This window comes from Eleutherodactylus coqui, chromosome 4, assembly GCF_035609145.1.
Source record: "Eleutherodactylus coqui strain aEleCoq1 chromosome 4, aEleCoq1.hap1, whole genome shotgun sequence".
NCBI classification, from domain to species: Eukaryota; Metazoa; Chordata; class Amphibia; order Anura; family Eleutherodactylidae; genus Eleutherodactylus; species Eleutherodactylus coqui.
The window spans coordinates 64,585,751-64,608,553 of NC_089840.1; the positions used below are offsets into that span (position 1 = coordinate 64,585,751).

At 41.9% G+C, this 22,803-nt stretch overlaps 2 protein-coding genes across 2 annotated transcripts in view; both read right to left on the reverse strand.

Annotated features, from left to right (window-relative positions):
• The window catches only part of SLC13A2 (solute carrier family 13 member 2), a 53,924-nt gene that overhangs the window by 18,753 nt on the left and 12,368 nt on the right, over positions 1–22,803 (reverse strand). The window contains exons 2-9 of the mRNA XM_066599604.1: positions 19,164–19,292; positions 18,681–18,817; positions 16,825–17,132; positions 13,931–14,120; positions 12,138–12,260; positions 10,167–10,388; positions 7,760–7,860; positions 2,266–2,387 (exon numbers count right to left, since the gene is read on the reverse strand). Of these exons, the coding sequence (XP_066455701.1) occupies positions 2,266–2,387; positions 7,760–7,860; positions 10,167–10,388; positions 12,138–12,260; positions 13,931–14,120; positions 16,825–17,132; positions 18,681–18,817; positions 19,164–19,292 (1,332 nt within the window). The remainder of the gene's footprint in view (positions 1–2,265; positions 2,388–7,759; positions 7,861–10,166; positions 10,389–12,137; positions 12,261–13,930; positions 14,121–16,824; positions 17,133–18,680; positions 18,818–19,163; positions 19,293–22,803) is intronic.
• LRRC75A (leucine rich repeat containing 75A) overlaps positions 8,303–22,803 on the reverse strand; it is a 454,790-nt gene continuing 440,289 nt past the window's right edge. Inside the window, exon 5 of the mRNA XM_066599605.1 lies at positions 8,303–8,343. The gene's annotated coding sequence lies outside the window, so the exon portion shown is untranslated. The remainder of the gene's footprint in view (positions 8,344–22,803) is intronic.

Here is a 22,803-nt window from a genome sequence, read left to right on the forward strand (position 1 = left end):
CATATCACATGCAGATTTTGCCTAAACTCAATCCAATTTGATTCACTCCATTATTTTAATGGTCACATGTGCAGAATTAATCCCCAAAATTAAAGGGGCCTTCCTGTGACTTAAAATTGCTTCACAACCACTCTGTCCTTCCTGGTTGCTGCTGACCAAGACATGTGACTGCTGCATCCAATCACTGGCTAGAGAAGGTCACTGCTGTGACCAGTGATTAGCTACAGCAGTCACATGTCCTGCTCAGTAGCAACCAGGAAGGACAGAGTGGTTGTGAAGCAATTTTAAGTTGTGGGAAAACCCCTTTAAGAAATCTAGAGCATTTGTAACTTTTGTATTTAAATTAAGTTCATATTTGATCTCTAGGCTGATATTTTAGGATTACTGCTAATAAATATGCTATATTTTGATACACATGCTGTTCCTGAAAACTCTTTTAAATGTAAAAAGCCTTGTGGTTCAATAAATCTATACTAATGTACTATACACTATGTTGAGCTAAGCACTGGGACACTCATAGAAGGTGATGAAATGTGATTTTTTTCCCCGGCCTTCTTTCAATGCGGTTTTGGGCCGCCTTTGGTCTCAGTGATTGCAGTAACCTTCCTAGGCATGCTTTCCACCAAATTCTAATAGATGTGCAAAGGGATTTTCCTTCATGCCTTGAAGAGAGCATCAGATAGTGGTGTGGGGAAGGATGGGTGAGTTGGGCATGCACACCATAACAGAACCTCCTCCAAACTTCACTGTTGGGACGACACAAGAACAACTCTTCGGGAAACCACCACAAGTGCGGCCATCCAATTGGAAGATGGTGTGCTGTTCACAACACTTGCTTCTACTCATCTACAGTCCAAGAATGACGTTTCAAGCATCACTGCAGGCGTCTCTATGCATTTACTGCTGTGATGTCGGGCTAGTGTGCATCAGCTCCTCCATGGTAACCCTTCAAATGCAATTCCCTACGGATGGTTCTGAAGCTAATGGTTGTTCCAATGGCCTGTGAGACCTCCCAAGTGAGTGTTTCATCAGATGATGTGCATGATGTCTTCACAGCTCATACAAGGCTACATTGTTAACATTCTATCAGTTTACGAGATCTCCCCTAACGAGGCTGTACCGCACACACGCCAGATGGTTTTATTTCTGGATAACTTTGCTAACAGTGGACTGTGGAAGTCCAAAGGTTCTGCGATGTCCTGTACTGGTTGGCTGCTCAGGTGACATCCCAAGATTATACGCCATTGAAAGTTTGTCAACTCTACACCTCGTGGCATTTTGATGGTTTATGTACTTGGATATGCCTGTGTGAAACTCTCCTTCATCCCTAATGCTCACTCATCCGATTTGCATATCCCCTTCGTTTGACAGCAAAGGGTTGGTGGTTGGATGTCCCAATACTTTTTTTAAACAGAGTGTATAAGCTGTACGAGCTCGGGCTTCAAGGGCATTTCAGATTTTTGCTTCAGGTGATAAAACTGCACCATGTATGGTAGTCTCAATGATGCTACAGATGTAACAAAGTTTAACTTTAGTGTGATAACTCTCTGGGATAAGTCATCTTTCATTAAAGGAGATGTCCCGAGGCAGCAAGTGGGTCTATACACTTCTGTATGGCCATAATAATGCACTTTGTAATGTACATTGTGCATTAATTATGAGCCATACAGAAGTTATAAAAAGTTTTATACTTACCTGCTCCGTTGCTGGCGTCCTCGTCTCCATGGTGCCGACTAATTTTCGCCCTCCGATGGCCAAATTAGCCGCGCTTGCGCAGTCCGGGTCTTCTCCTCTTCTCTATGGGGCTCCGTGTAGCTCCGTGTAGCTGCGCCCCGTCACGTGCCGATTCCAGCCAATCAGGAGGCTGGAATCGGCAATGGACCGCACAGAAGCCCTGCGGTCCATGAAGATAGAGGATCCCGGCGGCCATCTTCAGCAGGTGAGTATGAAGACGCCGGACCGCCGGGATTCAGGTAAGCGCTGTGCGGGTGGTTTTTTTAACCCCTGCATCGGGGTTGTCTCGCGCCGAACGGGGGGGGGGGTTTAAAAAAAAAAAAACCCGTTTCGGCGCGGGACATCTCCTTTAAGCTATTGAAAAGCTATTGTTATCTTAATACAACGAAAGCCGTTGAAAAAACAATTAAAAGGGTAATTAAAGTGTGGCATAGAAAGCTATCTTAACATTTTAAGGTTTAAACCTTGCTATATTTGTACAAACGCAATAACTGGAATCCCACAAGCAGTTCATGTGTGTAGATGACTTACCTCACTGCCTTTAGCTAGGGCAAATCCTCCTCCCAAAAGAATAACAATGTTCCATGGCATTTTCTGGTTTACAATCGTCCAGTCCAAAAGTGCTCGGGGGCGTCGAAATTTACCCTTTTTACCTAATTTAAACACAGGAGCAAAAAAAAAAAATTAGATTTATAGATAATACTGCAAAAATATTGGCAGATACATTTTTGTACATTAAGTGTTTTATTCATGAGTTGATTAGGCAACCTATATTTGCCACTCTATTATTGATTTCCTATTGTTTATATAGGACTCACAATCTAAATTCCCTATCTCAAGTATTCACGTGTGTGCTTCAAGGGACATGTTTTTAAAGTATTGGAGGGAATCCAAGAACATGGAGGAATCCCACCAAAGTACAGGGGGGACATACAACTACCATGCAAATGAAGTCCTTGGCCAGACTTAAATCTAGGACCCAATACTGGAAAGTTCAGTGTATTACCCACAGACATAATCAGATGTGTGGTGTCCTTCACAAGGATCATGCAACACCTGCATTTAGTTGGCGCATTGGCTGGTGACTCCAGTATGCATGATTTATGTCTACATGTTGCCCTAAACTTTCTTTTGTAACTCAGCAAAATACGTAACACAAGTTGTTCAAATAAGGAAAAAATCTAAAGAGTAAGAAAGTTACTGCATGTAAGTACTCCAGTGTACATGTATGTTTGTAAAATCTGAATTTCTAAAGAATGGTAACAGGGCAGTGACATGAGGTCACTGGATCTAGTACTCCTGGATGATTCAAAAGTGAGGGCCACTCACATTATCTTCTGGATGTAAGGAGATACAAGTTGGAAACTTTGTACCACAATTAGATGAGTGTAGGAAAACCTTTTGGTACTATGGTGGTGCCTGTTGGCCAATGTGTTGGCAACCATCTTATAATCAGCCTAAGAAACTTCAATGGAAATGGGGTTATGGGATACATGATTTAAGGGTAGAATTGCATCAGAAATTGATAGGTTCAGTCAGTTTTTAAATACCTGCAACTGTTTTTGCGCTACACGCATGATTAGTATTAATAAAGTTCTGTTGAATTATGGGGTATAGAAAACACTAATTTCGTATCTTTTCAGGTACCATAATATGCCATTAACAACCCAGGACAAAATTAAATAACAGAAGATCACTTGCGGTAGCCGAGGCTTTCAATCGAGAACACCCATGAAGACAGCCAGCAAGTGCATGAACTGTTTCAGAAGTTCAGGAAAACTGGTAGTGTCCAAGTCATACTGGGAACTGCTTGCCCTGTATCCCATTACCCGCTTTCCATTGAAGTTACTTGGGCTGAATTCAATATGGCTGCCACCAAGATGGCCTGCAGACACCACTATAATGCCAAAAGGTTTTAGCCATCCATCTAAGTATTCTACAAAGTTTCCTACTTTTTACTTCAAAGCATGAGGGGGTACAAACTTTGGCAACCAGGTCCTCACAGATTCCTCCAGGGGTTTTATTTTTCTTGTAGTCCCCTGTTCACCCACAAAAGATCCTGTTACTTTCAAAGCCTGATACTGGTCTACTGTCAAATGGGCAATCTCCACTACTTAGTATCAATCAAACATCACATCAGTCATTGACACTGAGTGGTAGAGACAACCCACTCAACAGTTGACTAGTGTCAAGCCTCATAGGTATTGGGAGCTAGTGCAGGTGGACAGGGGTCTGCGAGAAAGATAAAAATACAGTCGTATCAAAGAGTGAAGATGCAGTTGTAAACCTATGCAGCCCATCCTGCTTGTCAAGGTCCTCTTTAAGGGTTGTTTTTTCAATTATGACATGAAAAGTATTTCCTTGCATCCTATAGGCGTAACAGCAATATCTTGAATTTATTTTTGTCATTTGGAACTCTCTTGATATATGACAGTATCATGAAATGCCAGCTGGTATACCAGGGCTGCCTATTCTTAGGGCAACATAGACTGGTGGTACAGAATAATCATACTTGTCAGCCAGATGACAGCAATAGCTGTCTCGGAGTGGGATCAAGATTGCAGATGGGGCAGGCAGTCATTGCAACCCTTAATCATAATTATGATTGTGACATCAAATTGTAGGTTAAGGACTAGAGTTGAGTGAGCATACCCTGCCGAGCTTGACGCTCGTTCGAGTATTAGCGTACTCGATGGTGCTCGTTACTCGAACGAGCATCAAGCCGTGTTCGACCCCGCCCCAGTTTTTGGCTCCTCCCCGCCTTGACGTGCCTGTTTTGGCTCCTCCCACCACGACGCAGCGCTCGTCATTGGCAAATTTTTTGTCTGACAGGCAGGAGAGAGAAAGAGAGAGACGGACGAACCTAGGAAAAAAAAGCTCAGCACCCGGCGTCCCACATACAAAAATGCTCGAGTCTCCCATTGTAGTCAATGGGGTTCGTTACTCGAGTAGAGCTCTCGAATATTACGAAAAGCTCTACTCGAATAACATGGACCCGAGCATTTGGGTGCTCGCTCCTCTCTATTAAAGACCAAACTGAATTCTTTAACCGGGAATTTGTTACAAAAAGTTCAAAACTTTGTACCCAGAGGGATTTATAATTCAGGGTCAAACACTAGAACTATTTAAAATATTTGCTGCGTTCACTGGGGGAAGGTTTATCTTGTTTCTACATCTGAGGACAGTTATATATGCCCTTTATAGAGAGATAATGCTTTTTTTTTTGCAAGTAAGCATTATTCCTATCTACGGAGATCTGACATCAGAACTTTATTGGTGCACACAGTAGAAGATTCTTTCAACACAGTTCACCTATGATAATAACTGATGAATAACAGGATATAAAATGCTAAGTCAAGTAAAATGTTTAATTCGTATAATCCCTTATCTGATCATTTCTGCAGAATCTGACACCATTTTATTACGGAGGATCAAGTCAATGACAATTCATAGAACAGGAAAGCTACCGTAAACAACTGCAGATAGAATTTGCGCTTCTTAAAGAAATATTAGGTTCTACCCTTCATACTCTGTATTACACGCAATATGGAGCCAAGGGGTGCAAGCATTATATTCACTATCCTACTAAAAGTAATTAGACACCTCAGAAAAGAATCAAAAGTAGTATCTATTTACATATGTTAATACTTAGTGAGGCTCCTTTGATACTAATGACGCTGGATACTGTCCGTGGCATACTGTACTTTCTAGTAACATCTGATACACTTCAGCTGGTATTTTCCGTCATTCATCTTGCAAACATCTCGCAAGTTCTCTCAAAGAAGATGCATCGACCCATGTATAATGATGCAAGGAAGCGCTCCCATTGGTCAGTTGAGCAATAGAAAAATGTTCCATGGAGTGATGAATTCAGCTACTCAATCTTCAAATTAGATGTTTGTACCTGGGTGTGGAGGAGCCTGGGTAACACCTTCTACCTGAGTGTGTTGTGCCAACAGGTAAGTAAGGTGGAGGGTCCGTTATAGTCTGCGGATTTTTTATGTGGCATGGTCTTTGACTGTTCGTTGTGGTGGCAAGGACTATGATGGTGTGCCATGACATTCTAGACAATAATGTGCTGCTGACAATATGGCAATACAGTTAGTCCCCTACTTGTGAACAGGTTCCGTTCCAGGAACCTGTCTGCAAGTCGATTTGTTCGCAAGTCCGAACAAATGCTTGTATGGAGCGGGATCGCAGGTGGATCCCGCTCCATACAACGTCGGGTGCCGGCTGTTTCTTACAGCGGGCACCCGGCGGCAGCAGTTCCGACGAGCCACGCCGCTTCTCGGAACTGTTAACACTTTAAATACCGCTCTGACAGCGGTATTTAAAGTGTTAACAGTTCTGCCGAGCGGCTCGTCGGAACTGCTGCCGCCGGGTGCCCGCTGTAAGAAACAGCCTACACCCGACGTTCAGGGGGCCCGTACAGCGTCCCACGATGAGATCGCGGGACGCTGTGTGGTTGCTAGGCAGCCGGGGACCTCCTGAAAGGCTCCAGGGCTGCCTATGCAGAGTGCCCATCAAGCGCACGGCTTGCTAGGCGCTCTGCATAGACAGCCCTAGGGCCTTTCAGAAGGCCCCCGGCTGCCTAGCAGCCGCGATCTGACCGGACAGGCTTCTATCAGGCTTGATAGAAGCCTGTCCGGTCCCTGCGCAGTATTATGTAATGCCATAGCATTACATCATACTGTGCAGAACAGATAGTTCGTATCTTGCGAAATTCGTAACTCGAATGTTCGCAAGTCGGGGACTATCTGTACTCTGGAAATGGTCAAACAAACATCTAACAAGACAACACGCCTTAATACAAATCCAACACTGTTTTATATTGGTTTGAGGATGTGGATATTCGACAATTGGACTGGCTGCACAACTGAACCCTGAACCTGAGCGCTACTAAACATCTTAGGGATGAACTAGAATGTCAAGTCAGGAAAAAAGAACAGCGTCCATCCTTTTTGAGAGAACTTGTCAGATGTTTGCATGATGAATGGGGGGAAGTGCCGGCTGGAAAGTATACCATATCCAATGTCATTAGGGCCAAAGGAGCCCCACTAAGTATGATCATATGGAAATAAATACTACTTTTGATTCTTGCCCAGGTGTCCAGTTACTTTTGGTACGATAGGAGACTGCTCCAAGTACTGCTTGAAGAGATACCAGGTCAGGGGACACACAGTCAGGGTCATATTTATATGGTAGCTCATGCTGCCCTTGGCACTAAGCATGAATATGCCTCTTTTAAATGCCCATTAACATTACCAATTATCATCATCATTGACTTGTTTCTGAACGATCGTAATGCCCACTGGTCAGTATTAAAGCACAAGGTCGACAATAAAACTGTCACTTATCATTGACTATCAATTGGGATGCCCTTACAAAAATGATCAAAGTGGATCCATTATATGTATTATGAATATTGTACACTACTCCAGTGTGAACAGAACCCATAGCTTTAAGGTTTATTTTGTGAAGAAAGAGTAGATTTCAACCCTTTATAGTACAGCAAAAAGTGGGTATTTGGAAGTATTTTCGGTCATTTTGCAAGCGTTCTTGTGTGTTTCTCATGGCAGGGCTTAAACATCTGGAATTTGGGGTTCTAAAGGTTAGTAAGTATGGCATTGATACTGGGTAAGGAATAAATCATAAGGACATGCAGTTACCACTTCTCTTGTCAATACTAATCCTGAGCACATACCTGGGCCGATTTCAATGTGGATAAGATGCTCCTTAGTTGCCATACCAAGAGTCAGCATATACCTAGAGCTGTATACGGGTAAGGCAGTGCGCAAGAACTTTTTCTGCAATGTTTTCTAAGGAAAAATGGTTTCACTACTTTAAATATGTTATTTTGGCATCTATGGAAAAAATTGGAAGAATGGCTGAATCACACTATTCTAGTCCATTCAACTTATTAAAACATTGGTGGAAATCTAAAATCTGCAGTAGTTATTGTTACTGTCAAAATGGATCCCTTGTTATATACCAGTATTAATGAAGTAAAATGTATGAGATTTACCTTCATGCTGGGGTTCCTGGCGCTTACGTGAGGGCAATTCAGACGGAAATAGAAACAACATGAGGGCTATGAATACTGCAACGGTTGCATCTGTGACATAGCTGAAAAACATATAAGGAGAGTTAAAGTTTAGGCCAGTTTCACACGAGTGTATTATTATATGTCTGTTGCACGAATGTATTACAGATGAAATTGCATTAATATTTCCCTCCAATATTTCCCTCCATTTGCTTTCATTGGTTTGACTTTCTACTTGGCAATTATGGATCTTCATTAGAGATGAGCGAGTATACTCGCTAAGGCACATTACTCGAGCGAGTAGTGCCTTAGCCGAGTATCTCCCCACTCGTCTCTTAAGATTCGGGGGCGGGCGGGAGGCGGGGGGTGGCGGGGGAGAGCGGGGAGGAACGGAGGGGAGATCTCTCTCTCCCTCTCTCCCCCCCCGCTTCCCCCTGCTCCCCGCCGCAACTCACCTGTCAGCCGCGCTGGCCCCCGAATCTTTAGAGACGAGCGGGAAGATACTCGGCTAAGGCACGTCTCGCTCGAGTAATGTGCCTTAGCGAGTATACTCGCTCATCTCTAATCTGTATTATTCCCAACAAAAAATAATTCCAGTGAATGCAAATACTGATCCAATACAGATGCAGTACAGGCGCATCCACATTTTAATCACTTTCCATAGACAGTAATGGGTATATTTTTAATCAAGAACAGACAAGGCTGTGAGAAACAGGCCCAATCACAGCTGAAGGGCCACAGCAGTTTTCTGAATTGACAGTTATGCTTTCATTAGGATGACAATAAGAGATAAATGGGGTGCTGTAATGACTCCATATGGTCAAACACAAAAGTCAAGTACCTTCCACAATTCCTGGTGGCACCAATTAGTACAATGGATTGGATGATATCCATATACTGAACATACAGGTACAGGGAAACCAACATAATACCATACTAGTTAGCATTTAATGAGATTTTCCTGGAATATGATACTGAGGGTCTATACCTAGGATACAGTAGGTCATCAATGTTAGATCAGTGTGGGGTACAAGCTTAGTGCTGATCGGGGTTCAACCTCAGGTTTTTCCACCGATAAACAGCGTGACCGTATGGATTTGCCATCAATGTTAAAGCCCTAAATACCGCACAAAAAATATTTAGTAAGGGGAAAAAACACACAAATGTGGAGAAGGAAGAACTTAAAGTCATATATTAGTAAAAAAAATGTATTAGCTCAGTGATGTGGGTAGTAATTCTATCAAATGACTAGTACATGCACTAGTGAAGTCATAAATTGCTTCTTCTTTGTCAAACATTGCTTTTATGTTTGTAACTAGAGATGAGCGAGCGTACTCACTAAGGGCAAATACTCGAGTGAGTATTGCCTTTTGCGAGTACCTGCCCACTCGTCTCAAAAGATTCGGGTGCCGGCGGGAGGTGGGGAGCGGCGGGGGAGAGCGGGGAGGAACGGGGGGGGGGGGGGGGGAGATCTGTCCCTCTCCCCGCTCCCCCGTGCTCACTCCCGCAACTCACCGCTCACCCCCCAAATCTTTTTTGAGACAAGCAGGCATGTACTCGAAAAAGGCAGTACTCACTCGAGTATTTGCCCTTAGTGAGTACGCTCGCTCATCTCTATTTGTAACCTTAGTTGTGGTGCATGAGTTCTCCTGGTTGGAATAAACACAGCCTATCTACTAGATGGGCTAGCAGAACCATACAACCAAGCCTTGAAGAGTATGCTTAGGACATTTGTACACAATGATCCAAAACAATGGGACAAACAGTTACCACGAGGTTCAGCAACCTAGGCCTGGCCACCTAGTGCTCTATCGCTTCCTTTATTTTTGGTTTTGCCACCTTGGAACAAAGTATTACAGCTGAGAAAAATGTGTTAACCCTTTCCAATCCACTGTCTGACGTCTGAAGACATTATGATTTAAGGCTTGTACAGCTCCGGTGTTGGTAAACATCTGTCGGGGTTCTCTTACTGTATATTGCCAGCCTCTCTGCTGACGGAGCCTATCCAACGTGTCACCTCATGCAGTACTGGCTTTAGCCAGCAGATAGTGCTGTTGTATAATGGCAGAAAAAGAGTAAGCCACTCTAGGAATACCAGGCTACAAATTGGATTGGAAAGGGTTAATATGTTTTGTTTTGTGAAATAATATCACTTACCATCACTGGTTTTATTGAGAGTCCCTGAAAAGGATTGTGAGAGTTTCCACTTATATAAAGTCACGCATAGCAATCAGAGGTAATGATCAAGAGACTGTGCAGAGAACATGATTATGGGTTTAAGGAATTTCTGGTTTTGCCCATGTAAAGATGCTTTCAATAAACACCATATTATTTTCAGCAAAGCACGGTCTATTGCTCCTTTGAAAATCACATTATTCACAGTACTTACTCTTTTCCACCTTTGTTAAAACTGATGGTTGCCCAACCGGGCATGAAGCCTGGGTGCCTTGTAAACCACAGAATAACCAGCAAGATGAACATAACTAGAACATTGATTTCTGCAAAGGTCATGGCTCCGAGCTTCTTGTGCTCCAAACAAATAACGCCATAGGCTCGCTTCTCTCTTTCCTTATCTTCAGGTTTTCCACCACAGCCAAAGTTTTTCTTAAATCTAGGAGGAGAACAATCAAATTGAGCCACAATATTATTGTATATAACAGTCAAGTCTTCTCTTGAGACCATTTCAGGTTCCTGGCATAAATACAAAATGTAAATTCGGCATGTAGCTAAAAAACATAGAAGAGGTCATTATAGATATGTCCATATTTTTATGGAGGTTTTCAGAATTAAAGATTTGGGGGGTGGGGGAGTAATGATCATGGAGGGAGAACATTTTTTACTTCTTATGGTCATTCATGCCATTGGGGAACATTATAGCCAGCCTCTCCCCCGCCTAAAATGGTTCTTCCCAGACACTAATAAACAACAGAACAGCAAATAGAGATAAATTAGACTAAAGGTTTATTGTCTGGGTAACAGTAATTTTATTGAAAAACTGAAAATTTAGAATCATGTGTGGTGGCCCAGAGTTGGGGTGTCTTTGTTATGTGTCAGGCTCATGTTTGTGTATCTGTGTGTACTTGTGTATCTGTGTGTTCTATGTTGATGCTAGCAAGCTTTGTACTGGCAAATCTGTCTTCCCTAACTTGTTGTTGTGTGTGGCATTGTGGGAGTTTAGGAGAATTTGGAAGACAGAATCGAGAGTTGGAGAAGTGCAAAGATGTAGTCGTTGGAGGAGAGCATGTCAGCAGGAGGTCTAACTTTCCGTGGGATATATCCCCTACAGACTGAAGCTCAGAGTAAAGGTTCCTGCTATGACAAGTTGGAAGAAGTAACTAGCAAGTAAGATAAAAGAGAGCTGTGTCTTGACCCACCATGTCAGGAGTGTACTCCTGGGGATCGCCTATCAGATAACTTGGACTGAAGACACCTAGATTTCAGGAAGAAAAGTGCCTCCTAGGAAAACGAGTGTGTGTGTGTTTAACAGAGTTGAATTAGAAGGAAGCCAGCCAGAAGTGTTATGTCTCAGACCGTCAACCTACTTTATTTTTGTAAAGTCAAAGTTGGATTATGTGAGTAAAGAAAAACTATCTCTTTCGACTGTGGACTCTGTTATTTAACTACAAACAACCGTTTGCTTGAAAGGAGGTACTGGCGCCACGTGACTCATTACCACCATTTACATCTGCCTGTTCTTTTTGCACTGAGCGCGAGCAAGCTGGGTCACGTTCCAATATTGTCGGGGGGAGATCACAGAGCCACCCATGATAACCATCTTGAGAACCCTGCATTCTCCTCCGCAACGGCCGGCTTTCCGCTTAGACGCTGCACATGTTTAGTGTTCAGCAATGTCTACCACAAAGCTATTGCCTGTTTTCCAATAATAGATGGAAAGAATCATCAATGTTTGAATGACTTTGCTTTAGTAAGGTCTAAAAAGTGATGTACACCATGGAACTAAGGCCCACAGTAGAAATTCAATTAGCCCCTCTTCTGCTATCTGTCAACCGATTTGCTCATTACTCCTCCTTAGCATTTTGGACCAAGTAAAAAGAAACCCTAAGAACTTATTTCTTATCTGAGATCCTATAGGGACTTGGGAAGTAATACAGCCCATACATGTAAAACCAGATATTTTTTGCATACAAATACCGCTAGGACTGGGCGGTGAAGCTGGTCTAATTAAAGGCTTTGCCGAAGTGATCTGAATGTCGCTGGGAAGAGGAGAGGAGAGCTAAATCATTTCCATTTTTTATATGGGAACAAACATATAGTCCAGTATATTATCCTAACTGAAAAGGTCAATTTAACATTATTTTTGGTTCTCACATTTAGTGATTAAAAAACAGCAAATACTTACTTAGTTCCCAGGAACAGAAACTGAAGCCATATCCAGGAGAGAGCAAGAAGTATAATCATCGTAGGGAAGGCAAATCCAAACCATGAAGCAAAATTGATTACATCATGGTTATCAGGAAACAGTCTGAAATACAGTAGAAAGAACACAGTACATTTGAGATGCATTATTCAAGAGCCAAACACCATAATGCACATTTTGTACTCAGAGTTGTATAGATATCATAGATAGTTTCTTAAATCTGGACCCCCCCTTCACCCTCAAAAAAACAAAAATGTAATGTCTAGAGATGAGCGAGCACCCAAATGCTCGAGTTCGTGTTATTCAAGTTGAGCTTTTCGTAAAATTCGAGAGCTCTACTCGAGTAACGAACCCCATTGACTACAATGGGAGACTCGAGCATTTTTGTATGTGGGACGTCGGGTGCAGAGCTTTTTTTTCCCCTGGGTTTGTCTCTCTCTCTCTCTCTCTCTCTCTCCCCCTGCCAGACAAAAAATTTGCCAATGGCGCGTGCTGCGTCGCGTCGGGGAGGGGCCAAGACAGGCACGTCACAGCGGGGAGGAGCAAAAGACTGGGGCGGGGTCGAACACAGCTTGATGCTCATTCGAGTAACGAGCACCATCGAGTACGCTAATACTCGAACGAGCATCAAGCTCGGCAGAGTACGTTCGCTCAACTCTAGTAATGTCATTAAATAAAAGCAGTTCCCATTCTGATGAACTCGGTGAAAATTATAGAAGAGATTATCGTGATAGAACAATTTAAAAAAAAAAAGATTTTCAGTAAAATTGTGCTTTTATCTAAAAGTAAGGCTCTGTCATGTGCTATACACAAAGTATAGAGCCTCTGATGTATGCAACTTTATGCCATACTATTGCATATGTTATGCCATTATAAAAAAAAACTGTGTATAGTGCTCAGTACTGTATTTTCCAGACTATAAGACCCCCTTTTTAGCTAGAAAATAAATCTTGCTAAAAAGTTCATGCATCTTTTAGTTCGCTGTCAGGGGTGCATTGCCAAACCACCTTGACCACATCCTTCATGACTGGGCAGAGCATTCGGAAATTGCTCTGGTCAGAACAAGGAATGAGGGCAAGGTGTCTTCCATGAGCGGCAACATCCTCCTTACTCCATCTGATTTCCCAACCTGGAACATTTTAAAGAGTGTATTGTGACCCACAGAGCCCAGCTTGTATGGCCTTCCACATCTCTCGAAGCCTCAACTTTAAGTGGGGCATGACTCACAATGTGGTTCTTTCTCCACCAAGAGCTCAAAGTACATGTTGATGGGCCTTTTGACAACGACATCCAGACTGTGGCACCAATGTTTAAAAGTTAATTAAAACTTTATCATCTTTGGGCCAACTCTCCATCCCCTTGTTTGCTAACAATGCCACTCCTCTGGTGAGGAGTGTACTGCATAAATTCTTTCTACCCAAAGGGTAGCAAATCCCTTTGCTTAGTAACATTGAGGATAAGATGAACAGGACTGGATCCTCTATCTCCCAGAGCCCCGTTGTATCTTTATTGCATGCACACCTTTGACTTTGTGGTAATTTGTGGTGTTGTCCATGTATCTTAGAGCAAAGTTTTAAAAAAGTATGAAATTCAACTAATGTACTGTTTTCAATCAATATTTTACCTTACCAATATAGATATGAAATCTAACACTCGTGAAAAGGAGGTCTCTCTGGAATTTCTTGATTACCTGTTACTATTTACATGGCATCATTTATATGTGATGGCTTTCAATTTATGCATTTCTGTTCCACTTGAAAAATACAAGTACCTACTCGTCCATCTGTCCTTTCATGACAAGGTTGGGTGTGGTGCCAGTTAGTGTTGCAATGCCACCAATGCTAGCAGAGTAACATACACAGAGGCTCATTCCTTTACAGAGTCTGAGGTGCTTCTGTAGTCTACGAGCTTGCTTCTCCTTTTTCAGTTTGTCATCGTCTAGATCAATATCAACTAATGTGGTGCCTAAAATACAAAGTTTGCAATTATATGTCCATTTAAAAAGTTTTGAAAAAAGTAAAATGGTATTTTAAAAAACCTATATATTTTAACACAGGAGGCTACTTCAGAGCTCACTTTCACTGCATATCCAATGCAAAAAAGTGAATCTTTACAGCAAATTTCCACCTAAAGCCTAATATTTGACATATTTTCTCCTTTGGTTTTCTTCCCACCTCGCTTGTTCAGTATATCATTTGCCGGCTCTATGTCTTCTCCTTTTCCCCTTGCTGTTGGAGTTGCTAAGAGTCTGGTCTTCTCCTTTTTCCATCTACACAGCCCCTACTGTATATACTATCAGCAGATTCAGTTTTCAGTAACATCTCTATACTGATGACACCCAATGATACACCACTTCCGAAGACATCACTCCTCTACTACTACCAATCACCAGTGATTGTTTATCTGCTGTCCCTGGCATCATGACCACCCTCTATCTGAAACTCAATCTTTCAAAAACAGAACTTGTGTTTTTCCCAAAAATGGATATTATTACCATTTCAGTGTGTGGTCCTACCATAACTTCTAGGTGGTTTGCCCACTGCTTTGAGGTCATATTTGACTCTGATCTTTCCTTTACTCCCCACACTCAATCTCTTGCTCACCCATATCACCTCGACCTCAAAATCATGTCCAAAATTAGCCTTTCTTTTTACTGAGGATACATCAAAGATTCTTATTGTTGCCATGATGCATCCTCATCTTATCATCTGGAACTTCACCTTACTAAACTCTCCCAGCTTCAATCCATTCTGAATGCAGCAATCAGGTTCATCTTTCTGTCAAACTGGTACATTGATGCCCTTCCCTGTGCCAAACTTTGACTGGTTGACTGTCCACTACAGAATACAATTTAAATGGTCAGTAACTTTTGAAACATCTTGAAAACTATCAATTTATACTATTTGCCTAGAATAATATTTTTGTGCTGAATAATCAATCTAAAGTGCTGGACTACTAGGGATCCCCCTTCCTCCTCAATTGCTGCAGATGGCAGAACGGAGAAGAGGAAGTGTAGGAAGGGAAGGAATCATTCTGCTCATTGAAGTCTATGAGAGCAGAGGGAAGATGAGGGAGAAGGAGAGAAGCAAAGACTTACACTCAAATATGCTTTTACAGCTAATGATGAGTTATTTACTGCTATTTATTCACATCTACACTTCTCGATACTACTGTACACTGTGTTACATGTTGCTGTTATGTCTCTTTCTGTGTGCCACAGACAGGTAGAGAACACAATTTGCAGTTTTCTGTGTGCAGTGTATAGAAGACAGCTAGAGATGAGCGAGCACGCTGAGTAAGGTGAGTTACTTGAGCGAGCCTCGCTCATCTCGAGTAACTGCCTCCTCCTCAGAACATGCTCGGGGGGGGGGGGGGGGGGGTAGCATGGGATAGCGGGGGGGGGGGGGGGAGACAGATATCTCTCTCATTCTCCCCCCCCCCACTCCCCTCCGCTAAAGACAGCATTACAGCTAGGCTCCTCTTAGCAGTTCAGAGAGAACTGAGAATACAGTGTGCAGAAGGATAAAATAGAGAACCATGCTAAGTACAAATCATGGAATCTCTAGGAATAGTGTTATTCCTCATGTACATACACACATGGCAGGTTATTCTGAAAAATCATCTGAAAAGTTAGGTATAATATAAACTCATCATTGTCATTCATAAAGCTCTTTACAGTGTTGCTCTGCCCTGTATGTCTTTCCTTATCTCTGTCTACTACCCTACCCATGCTCACCGTTCTGCTAATGATTTCAGACTAAGGCTTCATGTCCATTGGCAGATTGAATTCAATTGACTTCCATAGATTGTAAGCTCTTGTGAGCCGGGTCCTCACTCCTGTTCAAATTGTTGCTTTGTTTAATACTGTATGTAATTTCTGATTTTGTCCCTACATGTACCCTCTGATTTGTAAAGTGCTGCGAAATATGTTGGCGCTATGTAAAGATTAGTAATAATAATAAAAAATTGAAAGGTGGAGAAACAACCAGTGTTTTTTAAAGATGGCTTGGCTTCCTATTGCAAAAATGAGGGGCATAAAAAACTGAAAAATGCCAATATCTCTTTAGAGGGTTATTCCCACGAGTGTATATCGTCCGGCGTTTTCACAGCCGGCCGATACACGCTTCCATCTAAGCAATGCGGAGGGCATCCCACTCACCGGCTCTCTGCCTCTCTCCTCCACTCCTACGTTTCTAATGGGAGGGGGTGGGATAGGGGCAGAGCTAAGCTCCGCTCTGTCCCGCCCACTCCCATTGCTGGCTATGGAGAAGGGGCGGGGAGGCGGTGGGAGCTTAGCTCTGCCCCTGTCACGCCCATTCTAATTGCAAACCGCTCGGAGGGGAGGAGAGAAGTGGAGAGTCGGTGAGTGGGAGAGAAAGCGTATATAGGCCGGGCGTGAAAACCCAGCCGATATACACACGTCTGAATAAGCCCTTAAACATAATTACCAAACTACAATCTGATTTACTAATAAATGGCCAATTGTACATTTGGGGGGCAATTCTCTTTAAATTCGATCTGGCTAGTTATACAACCAGAACCAATGATTTACATCACAGATTATACATTTATTTAAACCCGCTGTTTTAGGTTTGTTTGCCATGATCTGTGCCAGATTTGAAAACCATGACTTATGTAATGTAGCATTGTTCATTTGTTCAAAACTCACTTTTCTCCTCTTTTATGGGTTCTGCATTTGTCAACGTTTTTTCTTGCATTTCAAACGCTTGATTTAAATTTCCATTTTGCTCATTATTAGGCGCTATTTTGACATCCCCATTTAGCTGGGTGACAGTTCCATTCTGCTGGCTCTCATTCTTCTCTGCTTGATCAGCAACTAAATCCTCTACTTTTACTTCAGAGCTATAAAGTTGCTCAAGCACAGCCTGCGCTATTGGTATCATCATGGCTGTTGTAGCAGTATTACTGATCCACATAGATAAGAAAGCTGTTACAATCATAAATCCCAGAAGCAACCTAGAAAAAAAGGAACAAGGACCATGAAGTTCATTCACATTAGTTTTCTAGTAGCCATCAGCTACTTTACATGAGTTTTAAAAATGTCAGCATTTTTCAAAAAACAGTGATCAACTGCTCCACATTTCATGGAGTTGATCCACAATGCTAAAGGCATTGCTTCAAGGGGTTCTGCTACTTCTAGCTGTTTTTAGACAGCTCCATACATTGTGCAGTGGCACAGGTTGGTACTACAGGCTGAGTTGCTATTAAAGTGAATGGAACTCAGCCTGCAGTACCAACCTGAGCCACTGCACAAGAATGGAGCTGTCTGAAAAGGGCTAGAAGTAGAAGAACCCCTTTCAAATTTTCTTAATTTTTTTCTTTTTCTAATTTAATGTAATAAATGTGAAAAAAATAGATTTAGAAAAAAAAACATTCTCCCACTCCTGCATATAACAATACCAAATATGTGTACTCCAATTAGGACCTAATGCACATGGGCGTATTTGCATTGCAGAATCCGGAGCGGGCGTCCGGCTCCAGATCCGCAGCAAATACTGCCCATAGATATGCTATTGCAAGTCACTTTCCCATGTCCACGAACGGAAATCAATTGTAATTTTCCGCTCGTGGATGGAAAATCGTAACATGCTCTATTTGAGTGTGGATGGCTTCCATCGAGCGCGCTGTTCGTCACTTTTCATTGATTATTACAATTACAGCTCCCTGTCATTTAATTAGGCTTGAACTAACAAAGTACCAAATAGAATTTACATGGGCCAAAATATCATTCATTGACTATATAGGGGGCATTAGGTTCCTTGGCGGGTATGTATTTGGTTGCCAAGTCCATTGAATGCACATGAATACATTTGAGTGTTTCAGGGGTCTTTGCTGCTATGCTCTCTCACTGGTTCAGCTGAACAGTTCTGCAGTGCTTCAGCAAGCGTATATCCGAAGGTCAAAACCAGCCAAAGATCATAGCAGCAAGTATTATTTTGAACTGTTCAGTTGAGGATCACTTGCATGTATTTATGTGCTTTCCGGAACCAATAAATGTTAAATGGGAGGGCAGAATGATCAAAAAAAGGTGGGAACCAATCAGCATTTAGTGGGAGGTGCATGCTAAACAAACACACACCTCCCTGCAAAGTTGTTGGTAGGTTGTTGAAAGACAATTATTACTATTTTTTAGGTGAGCTGAAACAAAGTCACTAGTGGACGAGTCCCACATCATGCAGTTGGTGGCCGTGTTTACACAGAAAAAGTGTTGTTGCTATTGAACAACTATTTGGAAAACCGGTGTCCTTGTAAAGCCACCCTAATAGATGAGTTTGCCGAATTCTCTAATACTACCTCATAAAATGAATGGGAGGGAATCTTCAAGTTCCTGGTTCAATTCATCTTTCCTCCCCCTATGGGTGTTTGTATACACACATTATATAAGTCCCAAAGATTATCTCTTTTATAACTCAACAGTAGCAACTACCCAGTTTCCCAAATGCAAATGTACCAAGAGCAACCACCCATCGTTCCTTAGTCAAATCGCATGGGACATAAACTCACAGAGCAGGTTTGACTCCAACAATCAGCAACACTCTCAATGCTATCCTCTTGTGCAAATTCCAGGTTTCAACTGAGATTGCCACCAGTATCCCTCCAACAAATAACATGTTAGTATCCTTCAGATATTGACTGCAGGTCTGAAATTAAAAAAAAGCAGCAAGATAAATTGGTTAATTTAACTGCATGGGATTTCCCAAACAGATTATAAATAGATGCTAATGGAATTTCGCCTACCTGCTGAATTTTGTGTTTGCCAAGACCATAAAATAATTATGCTTATACTACGCCGCGATGCCAAAGGCATCCAAAAAATTAGGCCAACAAAATCTATGTAGGTCAAAGCCATGGTTACATCAAGTGTGGTTTGACATCACTTGAATACCTATCATTAAGGCTGTCCGATGACAATGATGATAATGACAAATACCATTTGTTACATTAAAGAATTGTAACTGACGCATTGCATGAGAGAGGGTTCCTTACCTCTGTTGAGTCCATGATACCCATCATTGGAAAGAGGACCACTGGGAAGAGGGCTGTAACAGCCAACGGGAGTGCTTCTGTGCACCAAAATAGTGCCATTATAATGATCACATAGCCACAGCTTGCCTCCTGAATAAGAAGTTAAAGAAAAGTTAGCATAACATGATCCTGTAGGTATGAAACCCTTCCTATAAAAGACCAAGGATTCCTATAAAAGATCAAAGTATTGTGGGCTATTAGCCCATCATTGGTGAACATGTAAAGTTGGACTGAGCCAACAGAAGATCCCTCAGTGAAGGGTCACTAATATAGACTTTCTAAGACTAATAATATACTCATGAACAGGGGCGTAACTATAGAGGATGCAGGGGATCCGGTTGCACCCGGGCCCAGGAGCCTTAGGGGGCCCATAAGGCCTCTCTTCTCCATATAGGGAGCCCAGTACTATGAATAAAGCATTATAGTTGGGGGCCCTGTTACAGGTTTTGCATTGGGGCCCGGGTGCTTCAAGTTACGCCTCTGCTCATAAAGCTAAGAAACCAATGCAAAGCATGGAGTCAACGTCAGAGTCATGGAGTAGAAGTCAGATTCAGTTTTGGGTGAAGTTGGAGTCGATAGAAATGTGCGGAATAAAATAAAAATATTAAACATTAACCCGTTCCTGGTAAAGCCCCTTTTTGCTTTTTTTTCATCGTCATTTATAGGTACAGAAAGACAGGCTCGCCTAGGGTATTCAACCAGACCAAGCTAGGATCTAGTGAGAGAGATTGGTCTCTATGAGGAGTAATGAGAAGATATTGCTCAGGACTCCTTTATACAGATAGTCTTATTAAACTAAGGCAGTGTATGCTATTGATCTATTGGATAAACACGAACCGGGTTCCTATAGAGAGTAAGGCAGTGTACACCTCTAACATTCAGGTAGACACATGCAAGGTTCAGTTGAATTGAGGTTCCTGATGAAGTTGAGTTATTGACAGAAACGCGTCGAACTAAAAACCAAAGAATAGAATCGAGTTTAGGTGAACCAGAATTAAGAACCTAGAATAGGGATCTAGAACCTAGAAACAGTAAGGCATTCTAGTTTTCAATTGGGACCTTGTCATCGTAAATCCAATGTCGTTAACTAAGACCTGGATGATATTATGACCTATCTAGAATGAAATAACTAGTAATATTGAAATTGATCTGGTCAGATTTTGAGTCTATTACCTACATATCAGGAACGTTTGGACTCTATAATTGGAATTCGGATCAATATACACAAATTCATTTAGGATCTGAAACCCCTTATCTTGATAAGCAGACCTAATGGAGAAAAACTAATGTCAATTTCAGAATCAATGACCCCAAAATACCCCCCAAAAGTTCTAACATCTCAGCCACTAAAAATTGTGCGGCCAGTGCTGGATTCCGGGCAGGATGCCCTGCACGGAATCCGCATGTGCCATGGACATGAGGCCTTATACTTAGAAATAGCCATAAACTTAGAAAGCAAAATTTGACCATTTTGTCAGAATTCCTGTTGTTACTAAAATGAACTCTAGAACTAAATGGAAAAATGCAAATATCTACGTAAGGTAAAGAAGCAAACTTTGGCCACCACTTTAATTGTAAGGGGAGTGGGTGAGCCTTATGTTCTCCCTTACAATGCATGGACTATTCTTTATAAATGTAAATGGACCATATAGTTATCTAAGTGACTGCTGAGTGGTTTAAGATCATTTTCTTTTAAAGAAAAATCACTTGAGAAGATCCCCTCATTACAAACTAATGATTTACTAATATCTGGGCATTTTAACTTTTAGGTGGAAATGCTCTCTAATTCCTTCTAGCTCTCCATTTCTGGCATTGCAAGAGGAGGGGGTTTCAGCTTGGCATGAGGCTGCAGCTGTCAGAGCATGCTGGGATTGTGAATGCTACTAGACTGGTGGTTTCTAAATGACTAAGGTACTTGAAAGAGTGGATTAAATAAAAAGCATGGAAGAAATAAATTCATCAATCAATGTAACTTCCACTTAAAAATAACACCCAGTATTACATAGTATGTTAGGCTGAATGAAGACAATGTCCATCTAGTTCAGCCTGTTTCAACCACCTTGTTGATCCAGAGGAAGGAAAAAAGCCCGAAGAGGCAGAAGCCAATTAGCCCATACAGAGGAAAAATTCCTTCACGACTCCATAATGGCAGTCAGGAACTATCAAAGGTTGATCCAGGCATTATTCTAACTAAATATAAGACTTGGATTAACAACCCGCTGGTCACCTAATGTCTATATCCTGTAATATCCTTCCACTCTAGAAAGACGTCTAGTCCCCTCTTAAGCTCCTCTATGGATTTTGCCATCACCACGTCCTCAGGCAGAGAGTTCCACAGTCACACTGCTCTTACATTAAAGAACCCCCTTCTGTGTGGGTGATGAAACCTGCTTTCTTCTAGACGTAGCGGATGCCCTCTTGTTACCGACGCAGTCCTGGGTATAAAAAGATCATGGGAGAGATCCTTGTATTGTGCCCTGATGTATTTATGCATAGGTATTTGATCACCCCTTAGCCGTCTTTTTTCCAGGGTGAATAATCCTAATTTGGATAGCCTCTCTGGGTATTCCAGTTCTCTCATTCCATGTATTAATTTAGTTGCCCTTCTTTGTACCCCCTCCAGCACTGTAACATCTTTCCTGAGCACCGGTGTCCAGAACTGTACACAGTATTCCATGTGGGGCCTGACAAGTGCCTTATATAATGGGAGGATAATGTTCTCGTCCTTCGCCCCTATACCTCTTTTAATGCACCCCGAGACTTTATTTGCCTTTGCAGCAGCTGACTGGCATTGGTTGCTCCAGTTAAATTTACAATCCACTAGTACCCCCAGGTCTTTCTCCATATCACTTTCCCCTAGCAGTACCCCATTTAGTGTATATTGGTGACATCCGTTTCTTCTGCTCATATGCATATTGAATAATGGAGTTTGTGTATATCTAGAAAATAAATAGCTATGTTTTCCAGTTCATCACTGATTCATAATGCATTAGAGCCAAGGCCATTACTTTTATTGCAGCAATATAATGGTGCATTTGGAGGAAGTTTCAAGGTCTACAAAACTGATTTCTTTCAAATCCCTTTCATGCCAATCCAGTCAACAACCTGAGTAAGCTTATTTTCATTTTAATTAAGAAGTATTAAGGTTCAACTGCAAGGTGACGTGATTCTTAAAAGCTATGGATATTCACAATCAGGGCTTTTTTTTTTGCAGTAGGGTGTTATAAAAAAATTGGCACCATTTGGTTCTACAGCTTCTGTGTATCACAGTATATAGCAGAATGCTATTCATGGTGAACAAAATCTATCAATGAGCTCATTCTGCAGCCCCTCTCAGGCCTCTCTTTAATTTCTAAGTTGATTTATGACCAATCCAAAATGAATTATATATGTTAAACGGATTTCAAAAATGCAATGTTAACATAGCCTTAGGCCCAATGTCCATGGTCGGATTTGAATTGCGTGATCCATAGTTCAAGCCGCCCATAGGAAAACATGGGCGTCCGAAAAACAAAACGCAGCATGCTCCATTTCAGTGCGGTTCCCGCAAATGACATCGCGGTCAGTTCCACAGAAAGAGCAAGTAATTAAAAAAACAACT